Raw genomic sequence first — 19617 nt, 5'->3', positions numbered from 1 at the left:
TGTCACCCGCGCATCCTGTCACCCGAATCTTTAGAGACGAGGGGGGAGATACTTGGCTAAGGCACTACTCGCTCGAGTAATGTGCCTTAGCGAGTATACTCGCTCATCTCTAGTGATTAATTAAAGACTATGGGTTCTTTACATGGTATGACTGTTAGGCGCATTAGTACCCGGCAGCCATACCAGCGACTATCACTTCTGTGCTCTACACAGGAGCAATTGTCATTCAAGTGAATGGAGGTGGAGCAGACCGGGGGTCATTCCAGCCACCCTCCTCCATTCACCATAAACCGGAATCGTTCAAAGATTGAGTGACTCCTGCTTACACAATCCAAGTGCCTCTGACAGCAATTTGGCACTCAGTGCCCTGTACGCAGCCACCTGCACACGGGAAACCAATTGCCCAAATTCACTGTTTCCAATGATAATTCGGGCGATAATTGCCCCATGTAAAAGTACTGTAAGGCTACATTCTGATCAATATTATTTGCATAGGACTCTTGACATGTTGGTTTTAGTGAATTGATACATTTCCATATTCTAACTACTATCGAGCATCCTCTCTTAAAAATCTTCATATTGTAGTTTTCTTGTTATTCCTCCTGGAAATGTATGAATAAAACTAAAACGGAGCGTTACCATTTCCATTGTTAACAGGGTGTGCCCCTACATACTCTTATATCATAAGCTAAAGCACTGATTGGACAGGATTCCACTGTTGACATACACTCTGCAGATAAAGTGAATGGTAACAAGGGAACTAATTAGTTAGGGATGAGAAAATCATACCTGTGTATAATGAGTGCATACAGGGCCGGAACACCTGAATGGACAGTAAGGGTTACACTCTTGTGGATATGGAAAAGTATAATCTCTGACTTCATCATACCAAGCCTGGACATGGTAAGTGGGTGGCCTGTATCTTTATAGAAAGTATAAAGAATTAATTTCAGCTTAATTTTTAAAATCATTTATACTATATGGAGTTTTTTTTCAAAAGAAAAAGAAAACTGATAGATATTTCTCTTACCTTCCCCAGTGGGCGCCCAAATTTTGCCCAATTGATGGAAGCAAATTTGCAGGACCGTGCTCCCAAAGGCAAGTTCCAGCCCATGCTTCAGCAGATCGTTCCAATTCTACATCCCAGATCTTTGAAGAAAAAAAAGAAGCCTGGTAACTCTTGCTGAAATGATACATGGAAGACAAAATCTATTCCGAATATATTTGCCCTATTTATTTTATATACGTAAGAGGCTTTAGAATGTTTTACTATAAGAAGTCGAGCTCCACGCAAACAGCTGAAAATTTATTTTTGACCATGAATTATGAGGTTTTGCTTGACTCCATAGTTTCTCTTATCAAAATGATTCTATTTGGTTACCCTCTGCTGTACTCTACTAGGTTACAGCCAATGCCCACCCAGATAGGTGAACACGACACCTGAGCAGTGCCATCCTGGGCCATTGGGGAGCTTGTGTAAGGTACATTGCAGATGCCAACCACTGATAACACCTATGGTAACTGTAATGTGGCCCATCTTAGTTGTCATCTAGATAAATGAGTAAGGGTGGCTTTACACAGGAAGGTTGTCAAGCGCTTAAGTACCCGACAGCATTCCCAACAGTTATCACTCCTGTGTTTTCACACAGGAGTGATAATCACTCATTTAATGGAGGCTAAGTGCTCCAAAGATCTCCTCCGGCCACCCAACTCAATGCAGAGTAAACAGTCAGTCAGTCATAGATGAACGGCTGGGTGTTTATTCAGGCCAATAGTCGCTTGGTTATTAGGTGCATTGAAAACCAAGTGACTCAAACATGTGAGCGATTCCCACTCACTTGCCCTGTTGGGTCCCTTGTTTACACGGAATGGCAGTCATCCATAATCGCGCTTTTAAGTAATTACTCAAGGAATTATTGGCCAATGTGAAGCCACCCTAACAGGTATAATTAATAGAGATGAGCGAGTATACTCGCTAAGGCACATTACTCGAGCAAGTAGTGCCTTAGCCGAGTATCTCCCCGCTTGTCTCTAAAGATTCGGGGCCGGCGGGGGGCGGCGGGGAGATCTCTCTCTCCCCCTCTCCCCCCCGCCACGCAACTCACCTGTCACCCGCGCCGGCCCTACTCGCTCGAGTAATGTGCCTTAGCGAGTATACTCACTCATCTCTAATAATTAACTCTTTTCCCACTTAGTTTTTAGTTTCCATTGACAGTATATGTAAAACATATATCCCAACATATGCCTCTGGCAAAAGTCTGGAAGGCATGTCACTGTGTATAGGCATACAGTGCCATGTGTCATCTATGGGCTTCACTTGTAAACATACACTACCGTTCAAAAGTTTGGGGTCACATTGAAATGTCCTTATTTTTGAAGGAAAAGCACTGCACTTTTCAATGAAGATAACTTTAAACTAGTCCTAACTTTAAACAAATGCACTCTATACATTGCTAATGTGGTAAATGACTATTCTAGCTGCAAATGTCTGTTTTTTTGTGCAAAATCTACAAAGGTGAATAGAGGCCCATTTCCAGCAACTATCACTCCAGTGTTCTAATGGTACAATGTGTTTGCTCATTGGCTCAGAAGGCTAATTGATGATTAGAAAACCCTTGTGCAATCATGTTCACACATCTGAAAACAGTCTAGCTCGTTACAGAAGCTACAAAACTGACCTTCCTGTGAGCAGATTGAGTTTCTGGAGCATCACATTTGTGGGGTCAATTAAACGCTCAAAATGGCCAGAAAAAGAGAACTTTCATCTGAAACTCGACAGTCTATTCTTGTTCTTAGAAATGAAGGCTATTCCATGCGAGAAATTGCTAAGAAATTGAAGATTTCCTACAACGGTGTGTACTACTCCCTTCAGAGGACAGCACAAACAGGCTCTAACCAGAGTAGAAAAAGAAGTGGGAGGCCGCGTTGCACAACTAAGCAAGAAGATAAGCACATTAGAGTCTCTAGTTTGAGAAACAGACGCCTCACAGGTACCCAACTGGCATCTTCATTAAATAGTACCCGCAAAACACCAGTGTCAACATCTACAGTGAAGAGGCGGCTGCGGGATTTTGGGCTTCAGGGCAGAGTGGCAAAGAAAAAGCCATATCTGAGACTGGCCAATAAAAGAAAAAGATTAAGATGGGCAAAAGAACACAGACATTGGACAGAGGAAGACTGGAAAAAAGTGTTGTGGACGGATGAATCCAAGTTTGAGGTGTTTGGATCACAAAGAAGAACGTTTGTGAGACGCAGAACAAATGAAAAGATGCAGGAAGAATGCCTGACGCCATCTGTTAAGCATGGTGGAGGTAATGTGATGGTCTGGGGTTGCTTTGGTGCTGGTAAGGTGGGAGATTTGTACAGGGTAAAAGGGATTCTGAATAAGGAAGGCTATCACTCCATTTTGCAACGCCATGCCATACCCAGTGCACAGCGCTTGATTGGAACCAATTTCATCCTACAACAGCACAATGACCCTAAACACACCTCCAAATTGTGCAAGAACTATTTACAGCAGAAGCAGGCAGCTGGTATTCTATCGGTAATGGAGTGGCCAGCGCAGTCACCAGATCTGAACCCCATTGAGCTGTTGTGGGAGCAGCTTGACCGTATGGTACGCCAGAAGTGCCCATCCAACCAATCCAACTTGTGGGAGATGCTTCTAGAAGCGTGGGGTGCAATTTCACAAGCTTACCTGAACAAATTAGCAGCTAGAATGTCAAAGGTGTGCAATGCTGTAATTGCTGCAAAAGGAGGATTCTTTGACGAAAGCAAAGTTTGATGTAAAAACAATGTTATTTCAAATACAAATCATTATTTCTAACCTTGTCAATGTCTTGACTCTATTTTCTATTCATTTCACAACGCATGGTGGTGAATAAGTGTGACTTTTCATGGAAAACACAAAATTGTTTGGGTGACCCCAAACTTTTGAACGGTAGTGTATATTGCCCAGTACACATTTCTTACTGTATATCCTATATAGGAAAGCATGGTAGACAATCATTTCCTATACAGTGAAACACACACAGTATGTTGATGCATACCAACACTGTTTTGGTATATAAAAAGGAGACTATGGATTTGTTGAGTATTTGCACCAAGTTTTTTTTCTACTGCATACGCCACTAAGTTAAAAAGAAAAGTGTAATAGATGGTTGTAAGAATGTTTAACAACTTAACACAAAGAACATAGATCTCCAATTTTATGTGTATATTCGCTCTTACAATATGTTACTACAATGAATCCAAAACAGGGACACTCAATGACATGCAAATGACAATCCAAATTCAAGTGTATGAAGCAGCAATCTCTACTTTCGTATGTAACAAATTGTTCTCAATGGTATCTACTGCACTCCAAGTATACTAGAACTGTCTGCCTTCCCGAGCGCTCCAAAATTAGAAACCCTTCTACTGTCTCAATAGGCATTGTCAGCGCCTCAACAGTTATAAGGAAAGAGAGAAGGGAAAACAAACAGAACCTCTATGGAATGCAAACTACAGAACAGAATGTGGTTACTAGAGCAAACTTTACTTCTATTTCACTTTTCAGTCTTTGTACGGAGAAATGTTATGGAACAGATAACTATTGAAAATACCTAATACGCTTTTATAGCTCCTTTCCGCTCAATATTTGGAAAAACTAGGCATGACTAGAATGAATTCATGAAAATATCCTACTCCAGGGTACAGCAGGTGAATTGGGCATCAATTGCCAAAGTCTTCAGACTAAAGAGTTGGTGGTCAGACATTTAACCAAAATAAGGGGATCAGTAGAGTTAAGAGGTCACAAATGTATTTTTTCTATCCTGTGCAATCACAATTCTGGTAAGTTCCTACTGATTGTGCTCAGTTATTTTTTTAACAATTTTATGTTTATTCTGAAGATAAAATATACTTGAATTTGGATTATAAAACTAAACATATTCCCTAATACGAGGGGATTCTGATAAGTATTGAGCCTTAAGGCCCATTTACACTGGACGAATGTCGGGCAAATGATGCCCGACACTGGTCCCTGCATGTACTCGCTCCCATGCTATCACAGGAGCGAGTATCACTGGCTCTCTGACAGAGCGGCCAGCAGTGGGGCAGGGAGGCTGGAGGAGAGTTCACTCCTTGTTGTCCCCTACTCCTCTCCATTCACTTAACACAGCGGTCAGTCAGTACTGAATGACTGCTGTTTACACTAAACGATCATCGTTCAAGCTTCATAAAATCCTGCAATGTCTTCACTCAGATATCATTTGTTTGCTGAACAATAATTAAACAAAAATGGAAAATCTAGAAGTAAATGAAGAGAAAAAAAGATGAAAAGCGTTTTTGCTATAATCTAGCAGGGAGTGGAGAAAATGCGACGGGCCTGCCCACTTTTTGAAACAAGACTCCGCATGTTCTAGGTGTGGCATTTTGTTTTCATGTTATTTCCCATAGGATTCTCTAAGGGAATTTAAAAAAATGTATGAAAAAAATGTATTTTTTGAATTTAAAAAAGTGCCCGGGTGTTTATGAACAAAAATAAATAAAACCCACAAAAAAAACAGCCTTGTGCGTTTAGGAATCCTTACCTTAATTTTAAGCAAATCACCTCCCAAAAATATAGATGTATGTTATCTCACCTAGAATTAAAATTCTTCTTATGGTGAAACTCAAGAAAATATATTTGACATTGTTATGGGAATATTCTACCATCTGAAAAAAAAATTTATTGTGCCTTCTTCCAAAAGTTGGAAGTTGGCATACATACAAAAGAACCTGATACTTTTATATTTACTGGAACATCTGCTTTATGAAAAGGATTTTGTGAGAGGCTCTGACAAGCTGTTACATTACAGTAACATATAACATAGTGTATGCAGTGTTACCACTTTGCTTGTAGAGGCAGCATCTAATAAAAGTATACCCTCTTGTTCTTTCACCAATATATTTGACTTATGCAATTTCCCGCTCACTGATTTTTTCTTCCCCCTAGATCCAGGAAGAGGTTTTATATTTTGTTTTATACTTATTTTGGCCCTTGTGCCTTACACCAGACCTGTCCTTTTGGCCTCTGAGAAACTTTTCTCACCTCTTCAGCAGTTTCTGTAACCTGAAAAAGTATCTGTCCACTCTTAAATTGCATTAAATTGGAGATGTAAAAACAAGGGCTCCGGTTTTGTAGAAATTTAACAGCTTGGCTTCCACTTGCTGTCTCATTGTCCATTTATAAGATAAACCATTGGCTATTAAGTTGAAATGAAACACATTATTTACACAACAAAAAGCAGAGCTACACAGCAGAAACATTACAAACACCATGCCAGGCTTTATATTCAACCCCTTGTGTGCTGCCAACCCCACCCAATAGGTTTTATTCATGGCACAGGAAAAATAAATCATTTTAAGTGCACAGATTTTCCAAGTAAAAGTAAAAAGGAACAAACAAAAAAAAAATTTAAATTGGTTGGGATAACTTGCTGATATCTCAGCCATGCATAGACTGACTCAGCAAAACAGTAAGGTCTAGTACCGGCAGGTATTTGTTCTGTGAACTGATAATAGTGGCATGCAAAAAAAAATATATACCATCCAACCAAAAGTATTTTGACACCTCAATCAGTAGAATGGAGCAGGTCTTATTAAAATGGAATAGATCTATTCCATTTTCAGCCTGAAGAAGAAGCCGAGAGGTTCACAAGCTCTCGTTTACTTCATGTATTTTTGCTGGCCATTAAAAGGTATCATATCGAACAGGGATCAATCATGACATAGGCCAGCCGCCCCCCGGTGTCTCTTCAAGAGTGGGGGCGGGGAGGGGGCTCCTTTTCCCTGGGAGGGGTGGAACCATCTTCCTTGACTTACTGGTATAGTGTTTTTTGTTTTTTTTTCTCCTCTCTGTCTCGGGGCCCCCAATATGGATGATTGTATTCGCTGGTAGTATCATATAACTGTGCCAAGGACTCATCCCCTATTCACTCGCACCCCGACCCCAGCCCCTACCTACCTCGCCCATGCTCTAACGAGCACCGTCTTTTGTTTAACGTCTTCTACATTTTCTCTCTTTTCTTTTTCTCTCTCCTTTATATGTCTGTCCACCTGCCCCCACTTGGATTCTTTACTTCGTGGTTGGGCAGAATTTCTCCTTAAAATTATGGGTGGAGAATTGCTAGTAACGAGCGTATTAGTCAGTGCATTGTAAAGCGCATATGTACCATTAGGCTGGGTTCACACGGGGTGGATTTGCCGCGGAAATTCTGTCTGGAATTTCGCTGCGGCGGCTAATCCCGGGATTAGCCAGCCATGTGGACGAGATTTCTCAGAAATCTCGTCCACACGGGACGGCAAATCCACCGCGGCAAAGCCGGCAGAAGCCGACGCTGTGGCGCGGGTTCGCCGGCCGCAACATGTTCATTTTTTTTCTTCTTCTTCCACTGCGACCGCGCTCTCCTCTATGGGAGCGCTGGCCGCAGCAGAAGAGCGAGCGGCCGGGCCGCTTCAAAACCCGCGGCTAAGTGCCACGGGTTTGGAAGCAGTGCTTCACCCGGCGAAAACCTTGCCGTTTTTCGCTGCGGCCAAACCGCGAGATTTCCGCTGGGAATCCGCCCCATGTGAACCCAGCCTTAATGTAAAACAGTGTGGAATGCATTATGTATCTTGCTTTCTCTGTCCCAATATAAACGTTTTGAACTAAAAGGTATCATATCTACAAGATTATGTGATTTCTCTTGCTGGGAACAATCACATTTTGCTCTACTGGCTAACACGGTACCAGATCTTTGTTTTCATAGGAACTACACGCTAAAGGATATACAAATTATGCCTCTGCACACAAGCTGCTCATCACGAAGCACAATGCATCACCTGTCAACAATGGTGTAGGGAGCATCACTATTGGACAGTTGAGCAATGTAAGAACATTCTATGGAGTCACGAATAATGCTAATCCATTTTCAAATCAGATGGAGGCATCTGAATGGGGATGATGTCTGGGGAACCTTTTTTGCCCGAGTGTGTTGTGCCAACAGTTAAGTACAGTGGAGGTTCTGTTAAGGTCTGGGGATTTTTTTGTGGCATGGTCTTGGTCCACTGGTTGTAGTGACAAGAACTATAAACACTGATGTGTTCCCTGATATCCTAGACAATGTGCTTCCAGCAATGTGGAAATAATCTGGGAATGGTCAGCAATACTTCCAACAAGACAATGTGCCTTGTCACAAATCTAATGCGGTTACATGGTTACATATGATCGGAATACATGCATTTTGAAAAGCTCCCGAAATATTGCATATACTAAATCTATGGCCCTGATGTCTGCAATGTTATACCTTATGCTTGCAGTCAGACATTACTGCATTTTATGAAAATGTATCCCACGCAGCATAGTGTTTTTGTGGAGTCCCTTTTAATTGAAAAGTATAGTCAACTACCATATCTAGTAGAACACACCCATTTACCTGTATAGGAGATGCTGATCCTTATTCCCACTGCCAAGGGATGGTATATTTACATAACAATCTTGAATGGAACAGAACTACAGACTTTTGATGCAATTTTCTTATTAGATCCAATGAAGCACAGTACCTAGTTTCCCCGAAAATCAGCCCTAGCCTAATTTTTGGGGAGGCTTGAAATATAAGCCCTACCCTGAAGATAAGCCCTAGTTACACTATAAAAAAAAAAGAATACGTTACCTAGCAGGCTCGATCCAAGTCCCTCCTGCTGCTCTCTAGAGGCTTGGTTGAGCCAGGTTGGTCCAGGTCCCTCCTGCTGCTTCAGGGTGATGGCTGTGATTGGTTCTTTTAATGCTGCGATGGCTGTGATTGGCCACGGCTCAAACAATTCATAAATCCCACCTCTACAACGCGATGGCTGTTTTTTGGTTTATCCAGTGCTGCATTGATAGGCTGAGCAGTGGTGGAAGAACAAATCACAACCATTGCTTCCTGGAGGCAGGATCTATGAATCCTGTAAGCAGGAAGTGTTGCTGTATGAGTGGCCGAGGACTGTAGGAAGTGCGTCTGAGATGTGGAGAGCAGTAGGAGGGACTTGGACCGAACCTGCTAGGTAAGCATTATAAGACCCAGTGCCTCTTTTGGGGGAAAAAATGAATATAAGATAGGGTCTTATTTTCGAGAAAACATGGTAGTACAGAAGTGTACCAACATTTCGAGCTTTGTCCTTTATCCAGCTGTTATGCGGCACAGTGCAATGGCTGCAGGGCTCCTGGACCAAAGTCTATCATCTGGTATACCATGGTTCAGGAGCCATGCAGCCACTACACAGCATCACATCAAAGCTGGATGACAAATGGAGGCCTGAAACATTGCTACACTTCTGTAGTACAATGCTCCTCTGGATCTAAAAAGAGAAAAAAAGTTTGCATCGAATGTCTATAATGCTGATCCATTCAAGACTCTTATGTTACCTACTATTTCCTATACATTCCCTTAGTTAGTTAACATCCATTTATGTTTCGAATAAGGGAGATAAAACAATACCTCCACAGTGCCACCTATTGGAAGGCAGCAATACCTAAAAGTCAATGTTAGACTCCTTATACAAACCTTGTAACAATGACCTAGAATTGAAAGCAAAGGCAGAGCCCATGCAGACACAGCTGTTTCAAGGTTTTTGCCCTTCATCAGTGTGCAGTAGGATTCGGACTTTGCTAGAGAGAGGCCTATGAGGAGTCCTGCCACCTGCCTTCCAATAGGTGGCACTGTGGAGGTATTGATTCATTTCCCTTATTTGCGTATTTCCCAGAGGAGCGTAAACGGCCTTTAAGTCTCCTCACTCACCGTCTAGGTGCTCTCCCTAAAGAGAAAAGATAGTGTTTCTTACCTTTAGGTTTTGAAACGTTAGTTATGTTTTACAAGCTTTTATTGACTGTGCCTGTGTAATCATGACATGTATACTTTTTTACCTCAACATGTATGCAGTACTAGTTTCTGACTCCTAGAAAAATCTATATTTTCACCATCCTAGGATAATGCAGTGACCAAAACTATGCCATAACCCAAAAAATAAATTTTGTATTTTTTTTCCCACTTAATAAAAAGTATACAGCTTAAACACATTAATGACGGACTATCACATATAACATAAAAGGCAATAGAAATATGGCAGGTATTAGTAAGGAACAAAACAAGAAAAATATTGTTTTGTAAAATATGGAAAAAAAAAAGTGTAACAACCATTTCAGATTCTAGATTCTTCAAGGTAGCAGCCTTTGCATTATAAACATTTTTGCACACTCTTGGGAGTCTCTGAATTGGCTTCATTAGATAACGACCTGGCATACTTTTGCAAATTCTTGAAAGAGTTCCCATATATGCTGAGTACTTGGTAGCAGATTGTTGACCGCTTTGATCCTTCACCCTCTACTTGATCTTATTCTAAAACATAATTTTCAGTTCAAGTCAGGTAACTGGAGGACAGGCCAACAGATACAGAACTGAGTCATTCTTTGCTAAGGTATAGCTACAAGATTCATGGGCCTGGGTGCAAAAGTTCAGCTCGCCCTCCACCTGTACCCATACCTAGACAGTGCTGCATACAGCTGCAAAACAAATTTACATATAGGATCTAGCCCTTTGGCATAAGCTTTGTAAACATGACTCATTTCCTGGACTATGTGAAAACTTGTTTTCTGTTGCATTTTTGAACAACTTTAAAAAAAAAAAAAAAAACTACATGTGGTATTCAAAAACATGAGTTTTTAAGAAACGGCATAGACTGTTAAAAACTGCATGTGGATTTAAACAATGAATGGGTTTTTTAGGGTTTTCTAAGCCTCATGCATTTTTAAATTGTGTGTTAAGTATGTAATCATATATAGGAGATACCCAAGTTATATCAGCATGGTCCATATCACTATATATACGGAGATTTCTAACTTTATACCACCTGTACATACATAATTATATAAAGGAGATACCCAGGTTACACCAGTATGGTCCATAATACTATATATAAAAGGGAGATGTATACACATCTCCTGTATATAGTGATATGGAACATGCTGGTGTAACCTGGGCATCTCCTGTATATAATTAAAATACTAATTATCAGGAAACTATAGTACCAGTGTTTCTGGTGGTGCAATTCGCCACACAGCTCTGCTACATGCACGTCCCACACACCCACACAGCCTTGCTACGTTGCTTTCGCATATGAGCTGCACGTGTTTTACGAACTTCAGCAGCTCGCTGAGGAGACATGTTGGCTCTTAGCTTTCACATATGAGCTGCATGTGTTTTACAAACTTTAGCTGGTAGCTGAGGTGAAATCGCGGCTTGTCTTGTCGCGATGTCATGTAAGCTGCATTAGCTTCACGGTGCTGGTGAACCCTCTGTGGTGACATGTTTGCACGACAGCGACAGTTTGTTTCAACACTGGACAACGGTTGACGATTAGATGAAGGCTGGACTGGTGTTGGCGGCATTAGCACTTGAGATGAAAATATAAGATGTTCATGAGATGTAAAGATAATGGGGAAGAACTATACTTCAATGTTTTTGGGTAATATGCAGCGCCAGGTATGTATGTGGTCATTTATAAGGTGTCATTTTTTGGAGTCTCCACACAGGTGTGCAGCTGTCTCACAACATAAAAACTGCCAGACTGCATACTGCTGTATCCATAGCAACCGAAGCTCTAGGGGTTTGTGGGTTTGTGGGGGATGTTGTCTGCCCATAGTTTCTCATTCACTGCAGAAGGAGGATAAAGGACCTGTGATGACGTCACCGTCATGTGATCAGGGGGCCAAGCTAAGAGCCAGTAACTGACATCACAGGTGCTGTCAGGCTCTCCATGTAAGGCCTCTTTCACACGAGCGTATATTGGCCGCTGCTTTCACGGCTTGCCGATATACGCTACGATCTGATGCATTGGATTCCAATGCATCAGATCACATGACTGTATTCCCACAGCGTGAAAGCACCCGGTCGGGCCAATATAGGCGCCAGCAGAGATAGTCCTGGAACTATCTTTCAGACCGGAATATGTCGGCCGCTGCATGGGCTCCTATGGGAGCCAATAACAGCAGCCGGAGAAGGGAGGTGGGAGGGAGTTTAGCAAAGTGACTGCTTAACTTCCTCCCTCTTCTCTCCTCCTCTCTCCTCCCCTGCAATGGGAGGGTGCGAGACAGTGACAGAGCTAAGCTAAGCCGGCGGGCGCACGTAAAACACCTGCAACAGTGTGAGAGAGCCCTGACTCACTTGTCACACACACACAAATTTGACGGACAAGTAGTCGTTAGAAGTTTGATAATGTACAGCTGGTGTAAATTATACATCTCCCTGTATATTGTGATATGGAGCGTTCTAATATACATATATACAGCAAATACCCATGTTATACATATACAGCTGAGATGAGTTATACAGTATAACTTATACCAGCTATACATCTATAATTATTATATACTGCATATACCTGGTTACACTGCACCGCATTGTCCGCTCCCCTCCTCATTTTCAGCCACCACCCGCTGGACCAATCACTGACGGCAGTGTACGGATATACAGCAGGTGGGATGACTCAGTGATAGGGAGGACTGTGCAGTACTGGGTTAGTGTGCAGCATGGAATTGGCTGCTGGCTGTCCCAGGTAACAGCCCTCCTATCCCTGAGCATCACCCACAGCTGGTCTGTGGTGGTAGATTGGATCATCATATGACGGAGGCCGGTGGGCCGTCACTCGCTAAGGGGCTGGGTAGCAATTGCAACCCTTTCAACCTCTACCGGTATGCCAGCTTTTCTTTGTCAAATACTTTTGCCAATGTCCTTTCAAAGACAAAATGACGGAAAGAGTAAGTGCAAACCAGATGGCATGGCGTGCCTCTGTGGAATGCTTTTGTAGCCACGAAGGGGCTATTAGCACAATGTTTAGTTTAATGTCCCTTGGTTTCCATCTGCATCCCCAGAAATGAGATTCAGACAAAACTATGGACTTTCATTAGTCAAATGGAGACCAACAATTCTGTAATTGGACATGAAGAAATTGGGAGTCAGCAACTGTCGACTCCATCCCATAATTACATGATTATAAATTAGAAATCTTGTCTTGCCTAATCTCAGTGTATCAATAGGAAATACTCCAATGTCCAGCAACCACAGAAAAGTGCTTATTATCTACAGATCTATTTTACTTTAGCTGGACTCTAAGGGTACGTTCAGATGAAGCAGAAGAAAATCCAGCAGCATTTCCACGTCAATGGAACGACTAGCGACTACTAAGTGACTTCTCGCTCACGGCAGGGGCCGACAGATGCTCATAATCGTTCGATTGAGTGATTATTTGGGCGACTGTAGGACCATGTAAAAGTATCTTTAGGGTCTGTTTAGACATGCTAATTTCTCGTTTGAACGAGTGAATGATGTCAGAGTCCGCTCATTCGCTCGGGCAGACTGTTCATACAGGCAGACACATTGTTGGGTCGGTCAAATGAGAAATATGTATTTGCCCAAAAGAAAATAATACCAAACACAGAGGCAAAAAAAAAAAAACTGACAAAAATAGGTCATTCTGCATTTTTAGGTGCTCTCCTTAATTAGTGATGACCCAAATCATAGGCCCCTCACTAGCCAAGCCAGAAACCTACTAGACACTGATGAGAGGCAAACACCCTAAAAACAGCTGTCTGTGTATGGATTCTGGCTTGGTTTTCAATTCCCAATTATTGCTTCTCAGACCTGTATAAAAGGGTTAAAGGGGTTGTCCCGCGCCGAAACGTTTTTTTTTTTTATTCAATAGGCCCCCCGTTCGGCGCGAGACAAACCCAATGCATGTGTTTAAAAAAAAAAACCGTTTAGTACTTACCCGAATCCCCGCGCTGCGGCGACTTCTTCCTTACCTTAGCAAGATGGCCGCCGGGATCTTCCCCCCACGATGCACCGCGGGTCTTCTCCCATGGTGCACCGTGGGCTCTGTGCGGTCCATTGCCGATTCCAGCCTCCTGATTGGCTGGAAATCGGCACGTGACGGGGCGGAGCTACGAGGACCAGCTCTCCGGCACGAGCGGCCCCATTCACCAGGGAGAAGACCGGACTGCGCAAGCGCGTCTAATCGGGCGATTAGACGCTGAAATTAGACGGCACCATGGAGACGAGGACGCTAGCAACGGAGCAGGTAAGTGAATAACTTCTGTATGGCTCATATTTAATGCACGATGTATATTACAAAGTGCATTAATATGGCCATACAGAAGTGTATAACCCCACTTGCTTTCGCGGGACAACCCCTTTAAGCATTGATTTGAAGGAATGCTGCCATCCAGTAGGTGGCGCTGCAGAGGTAATGTTCCATTCCCCTTATTTAAAAAAAAAAAAAAAAGGGCCGTGAAAAATACACCCATGCAAATAGATACATAGATGTACATTAGCTCCGTATTACGGACCAAACACGGAAGTATAAAATACACTCATGTGAAAGCGACTTTTTTTTTTTTGCATGAAAAAGCTACAAATGTTCAAATTCTGACTCTGAATGCCACAAAGCAAAACAAAAATATACACCATGTGTTTGCGGTCTATAATTGTCCCTTTAAAAGACACCCTGGACCCAGTAAAGCAAACAGACAAAAATAATGAACAAAAGCTATGAATAATTAATCAAGCCAAAGTCTTTCAAAGGGAGGTCTGTATCCATTCCAAACAAGTACTGTGGAGCGCTCTGTCTGTGCGAGTCGCATTGGAAGCAAATGTAGTTTCTTTAAACGGATTCAGGCTCTAGTAGCAGACTGACAGACAGAAATATAAAAGCTGCAGAACCAAGCATCCGAAACAATGACTGTACATGTTCCTGCAATGAATGGGATCCTGTCTACAGCCATCTCCCTGGATCTAAGCCGGAGGAAGGAAGCCTTGTTTTTATTTTCAGAATCGTTAATTTACTGTAGTGATCTTTTTATATTTTTTCAGGCCTTTTAGCTGTTTATTTTAATACTAATGCCTTTCAATCTTCACTGACCTCAAATGTTTCTTTACTTAGCCAAATCCAGTTGAGATTCGCAACTTCATTTTATTTATCTACAAAGATTTATGAGTGAAGTCAAGGCCGAGTCTTCTCTTCTGAAGGTCCTTTGTGGTCACTGAATGACACTACTACACACCTCAATCACCTATAGGATGCACGGAATCTCCCAATCAAGCGAATACATATTAAGGGGACAGTTTGGGTGCAGCAGCCAGATGTTGCACTACAGTGAATAGGATTGTATAAGATCCTACTGATACTATGCAACTAAACCCCTCCAAAAAATATACAATACACCTGCCTTATAAAGGCCAGGCTCACACGGTTGTAATTTGCAGCGTTATGCGCACATCTAGTACTCATTGGCTTGTGTACTTGCTGCGTGATGTCAGTCCCCATGCACTATCTTGGCTTGGATGGTGCATGTAATACGTGCCAAGTAGAGATGAGCGAACACCAAAATGTTCGGGTGTTCGTTATTCGTAACGAACTTCCCGTGATGCTCGAGGGTTCGTTTCGAACAACGAACCCCATTGAAGTCAATGGGCGACCAGAACATTTTTGTATTTCGCCGATGCTCGCTAAGGTTTTCATGTGTGAAAATCTGGGCAATTCAGGAAAGTGATGGGAATGACACAGTGACGGATAGGGCAGGCGAGGGGCTACATGTTGGGCTGCATCCTAAGTTCACAGGTCCCACTATTAAGCCACAATAGCGGCAAGAGTGGGCCCCCCCCCCTCCCAACAACTTTTACTTCTGAAAAGCCCTCATTAGCATGGCATACCTTTGCTAAGCACCACACTACCTCCAACAAAGCACAATCACTGCCTGCATGACACTCCACTGCCACTTCTCCTGAGTTACATGCTGCCCAACCGCACCCCCTCCCCCCCACAGCGCACACCAAAGTGTCCCTGCGCAGCCTTCAGCTGCCCTCATGCCACACCACGCTCATGTCTATTTAGAATTGCGTCTGCCATGACGAGGGACCTCAGGCATACACTGCAGAGGTTGGCACGGCTAGGCAGCGACCCTCTTTAAAAGTGGCGGAGCGATAGCCCACAATGCTGTACAGAAGCAATGAGAAATAGAATCCTGTGCCACCGCCATCAGGAGCTGCACACGTGGGCATAGCAATGGGGAACCTATGTGCCACACACTATTCATTCTGTCAAGGTGTCTGCATGCCCCAGTCAGACCGGGCTTTTTAATTCATAGACACAGGCAGGTACAACTCCCTATTGTGAAGTCCCTGTCGACCCACAGCATGGGTGGCTCCCTGGAACCCACCGGCGGTACACAAAAATATCCCATTGCATTGCCCAACACAGCTGAGGTAGTAATGTCGTGCGTAATACAGGTGGGCTTCGGCCCACACTGCATGCCCCAGTCAGACTGGGGTTCTTTACAAGTGGACACATGTAGGTTTAACTCCCTGTGGACCCACTGCCTGGGTGGGTGCCAGGAAGCCACCGGCGGTACATAGAAATATCCCATTGCATTGCCCAACACAGCTGAGGTAGTAATGTCGTGCGTAATACAGGTGGGCTTCGGCCCACACTGCATGCCCCAGTCAGACTGGGGTTCTTTACAAGTGGACACATGTAGGTTTAACTCCCTGTGGACCCACTGCCTGGGTGGGTGCCAGGAAGCCACCGGCGGTACATAGAAATATCCCATTGCATTGCCCAACACAGCTGAGGTAGTAATGTCGTGCGTAATACAGGTGGGCTTCGGCCCACACTGCATGCCCCAGTCAGACGGGTTCTTTAGAAGTGTACAGATGTATTAAAAACTCAGTGTGCACCTACAGCATGGGTGGCTCCCTGGAACCCACCGGCGGTACACAAAAATATCCCATTGCATTGCCCAACACAGCTGAGGTAGTAATGTCGTGCGTAATACAGGTGGGCTTCGGCCCACACTGCATGCCCCAGTCAGACGGGTTCTTTAGAAGTGTACAGATGTATTAAAAACTCAGTGTGCACCTACAGCATGGGTGGCTCCCTGGAACCCACCGGCGGTACACAAAAATATCCCATTGCATTGCCCAACACAGCTGAGGTAGTAATGTCGTGCGTAATACAGGTGGGCTTCGGCCCACACTGCATGCCCCAGTCAGACTGGGGTTCTTTACAAGTGGACACATGTAGGTTTAACTCCCTGTGGACCCACTGCCTGGGTGGGTGCCAGGAAGCCACCGGCGGTACATAGAAATATCCCATTGCATTGCCCAACACAGCTGAGGTAACGTCAGCTGTAATGCAGGTGGGCTAAAAATTAATTTGATTACACTGTAGGCGAGGGCCCACAAAAATTGCTGTATCAACAGTACTAATGTACATCCCAAAAATTGGCCATGGCCAGCCAAGAGGGCAGGTGAAACCCATTAATCGCTTTGGTTAATGTGGCTTAAGTGGTAACTAGGCCTGGAGGCAGCCCAGTGTAACGAAAAATTGGTTCAAGTTAAAGTTCCAACGCTTTTAAGCTAATTGAAACTTATAAAAATTGTTCTGAAAAATTATTTGAGTGAGCCTTGTGGCCCTAAGAAAAATTGCCCGTTCAGCGTGATTACGTGAGGTTTCAGGAGGAGGAGCAGGAGGAGGAGGAGGAGGAATATTAGACACAGATTGATGAAGCACAAATGTCCCCGTTTTGGATGGTGAGAGAGAACGTAGCTTCCATCCGCGGGTGCAGCCTACGTATTGCTTACGTATCGCTGCTGTCCGCTGGTGGAGAACAGAAGTCTGGCGAAATCCAGCCTTTGTTCATCTTGATGAGTGTTAGCCTGTCGGCACTGTCGGTTGACAAGCGGCTACGCTTATCGGTGATGATTCCCCCAGCCGCACTAAACACCCTCTCCGACAACACGCTAGCCGCAGGACAAGCAAGCACCTCAAGGGCATACAGGGCTAGTTCAGGCCACGTGTCCAGCTTCGACACCCAGTAGTTGTAGGGGGCAGAGGCGTCACCAAGGATGGTCGTGCGATCCGCTACGTACTCCCTCACCATACTTTTGCAGTGCTCCCGCCGACTCAGCCGTGACTGGGGAGCGGTGACACAGTCTTGGTGGGGAGCCATAAAGCTGGCCAGGCCCTTAAAGACTGTTGCACTGCCTGGGATGTACATGCTGCTCGATCTACGCACATCCCCTGCAACATGGCCCTCGGAACTGCGCCTTCTGCCACTAGCGCTGTCGGCTGGGAATTTTACCATCAGCTTGTCCGCAAGGGTCCTGTGGTATAGCAACACTCTCGAACCCCTTTCCTCTTCGGGAATCAGAGTGGGCAGGTTCTCCTTATACCGTGGATCGAGCAGTGTGTACACCCAGTAATCCGTAGTGGCCAGAATGCGTGCAACGCGAGGGTCACGAGAAAGGCATCCTAACATGAAGTCAGCCATGTGTGCCAGGGTACCTGTACGCAACACATGGCTGTCTTCACTAGGAAGATCACTTTCAGGATCCTCCTCCTCCTCCTCCTCCTCAGGCCATACACGCTGAAAGGATGACAGGCAATCAGCCGGTGTACCGTCAGCAGCGGGCCAAGCTGTCTCTTCCCCCTCCTCCTCATCCTCCTCCTCCTCCTGTACGCGCTGTGAAATAGACAGGAGGGTGCCCTGACTATCCAGCGGCATACTGTCTTCCCCCGCCCCCGTTTCCGAGCGCAAAGCAGCTGCCTTTATGGTTTGCAGGGAATTTCTCAAGATGCATAGCAGAGGAATGGTGACGCTAATGATTGTAGCATCGCCGCTCACCACCTGGGTAGACTCCTCAAAATTACCAAGGACATGGCAGATGTCTGCCAACCAGGCCCACTCTTCTGAAAGGAATTGAGGAGGCTGACTCCCACTGCGCCGCCCATGTTGGAGTTGGTATTCGACTATAGCTCTACGCTGTTCATAGAGCCTGGCCAACATGTGGAGCGTAGAGTTCCACCGTGTGGGCACGTCGCACAGCAGTCGGTGCACTGGCAGCTTAAAGTGATGTTGCAGGGTGCGCAGGGTGGCAGCGTCCGTGTGGGACTTGCGGAAATGTGCGCAGAGCCGGCGCGCCTTTACGAGCAGGTCTGACAAGCGTGGGTAGCTTTTCAGAAACCGCTGAACCACCAAATTAAAGACGTGGGCCAGGCATGGCACGTGCGTGAGGCTGCCGAGCTGCAGAGCCGCCACCAGGTTACGGCCGTTGTCACACACGACCATGCCCGGTTGGAGGCTCAGCGGCGCAAGCCAGCGGTCGGTCTGCTGTGTCAGACCCTGCAGCAGTTCGTGGGCCGTGTGCCTCTTATCGCCTAAGCTGAGTAGTTTCAGCACGGCCTGCTGACGCTTGCCCACCGCTGTGCTGCCACACCGCGCGACACCGACTGCTGGCGACATGCTGCTGCTAACACATCTTGATTGTGAGACAGAGGAGGAGGAGGAGGAGGAGGGTGCTTTAGTGGAGGAAGCATACACCTCCGCAGATACCACCACCGAGCTGGGGCCCGCAATTCTGGGGGTGGGTAGGACGTGAGCGGTCCCAGGCTCTGACTCTGTCCCAGCCTCCACTAAATTCACCCAATGTGCCGTCAGGGAGATGTAGTGGCCCTGCCCGCCTGTGCTTGTCCACGTGTCCGTAGTTAAGTGGACCGTGGCAGTAACCGCGTTGGTGAGGGCGC

General features: G+C 44.8%; 1 protein-coding gene across 1 annotated transcript in view; it reads right to left on the bottom strand.

Moving 5' to 3' along the window:
* The window catches only part of CRISPLD1 (cysteine rich secretory protein LCCL domain containing 1), a 103866-nt gene that overhangs the window by 51851 nt on the left and 32398 nt on the right, over positions 1 to 19617 (bottom strand). Inside the window, exons 3-4 of the mRNA XM_066578594.1 lie at positions 1031 to 1149; positions 790 to 922 (exon numbers count right to left, since the gene is read on the bottom strand). Of these exons, the coding sequence (XP_066434691.1) occupies positions 790 to 922; positions 1031 to 1149 (252 nt within the window). The remainder of the gene's footprint in view (positions 1 to 789; positions 923 to 1030; positions 1150 to 19617) is intronic.

The sequence above is a fragment of the Eleutherodactylus coqui genome, chromosome 9, assembly GCF_035609145.1.
Source record: "Eleutherodactylus coqui strain aEleCoq1 chromosome 9, aEleCoq1.hap1, whole genome shotgun sequence".
Taxonomy (NCBI): domain Eukaryota; kingdom Metazoa; phylum Chordata; class Amphibia; order Anura; family Eleutherodactylidae; genus Eleutherodactylus; species Eleutherodactylus coqui.
This window is presented reverse-complemented; position numbering and strand designations above follow the sequence as displayed.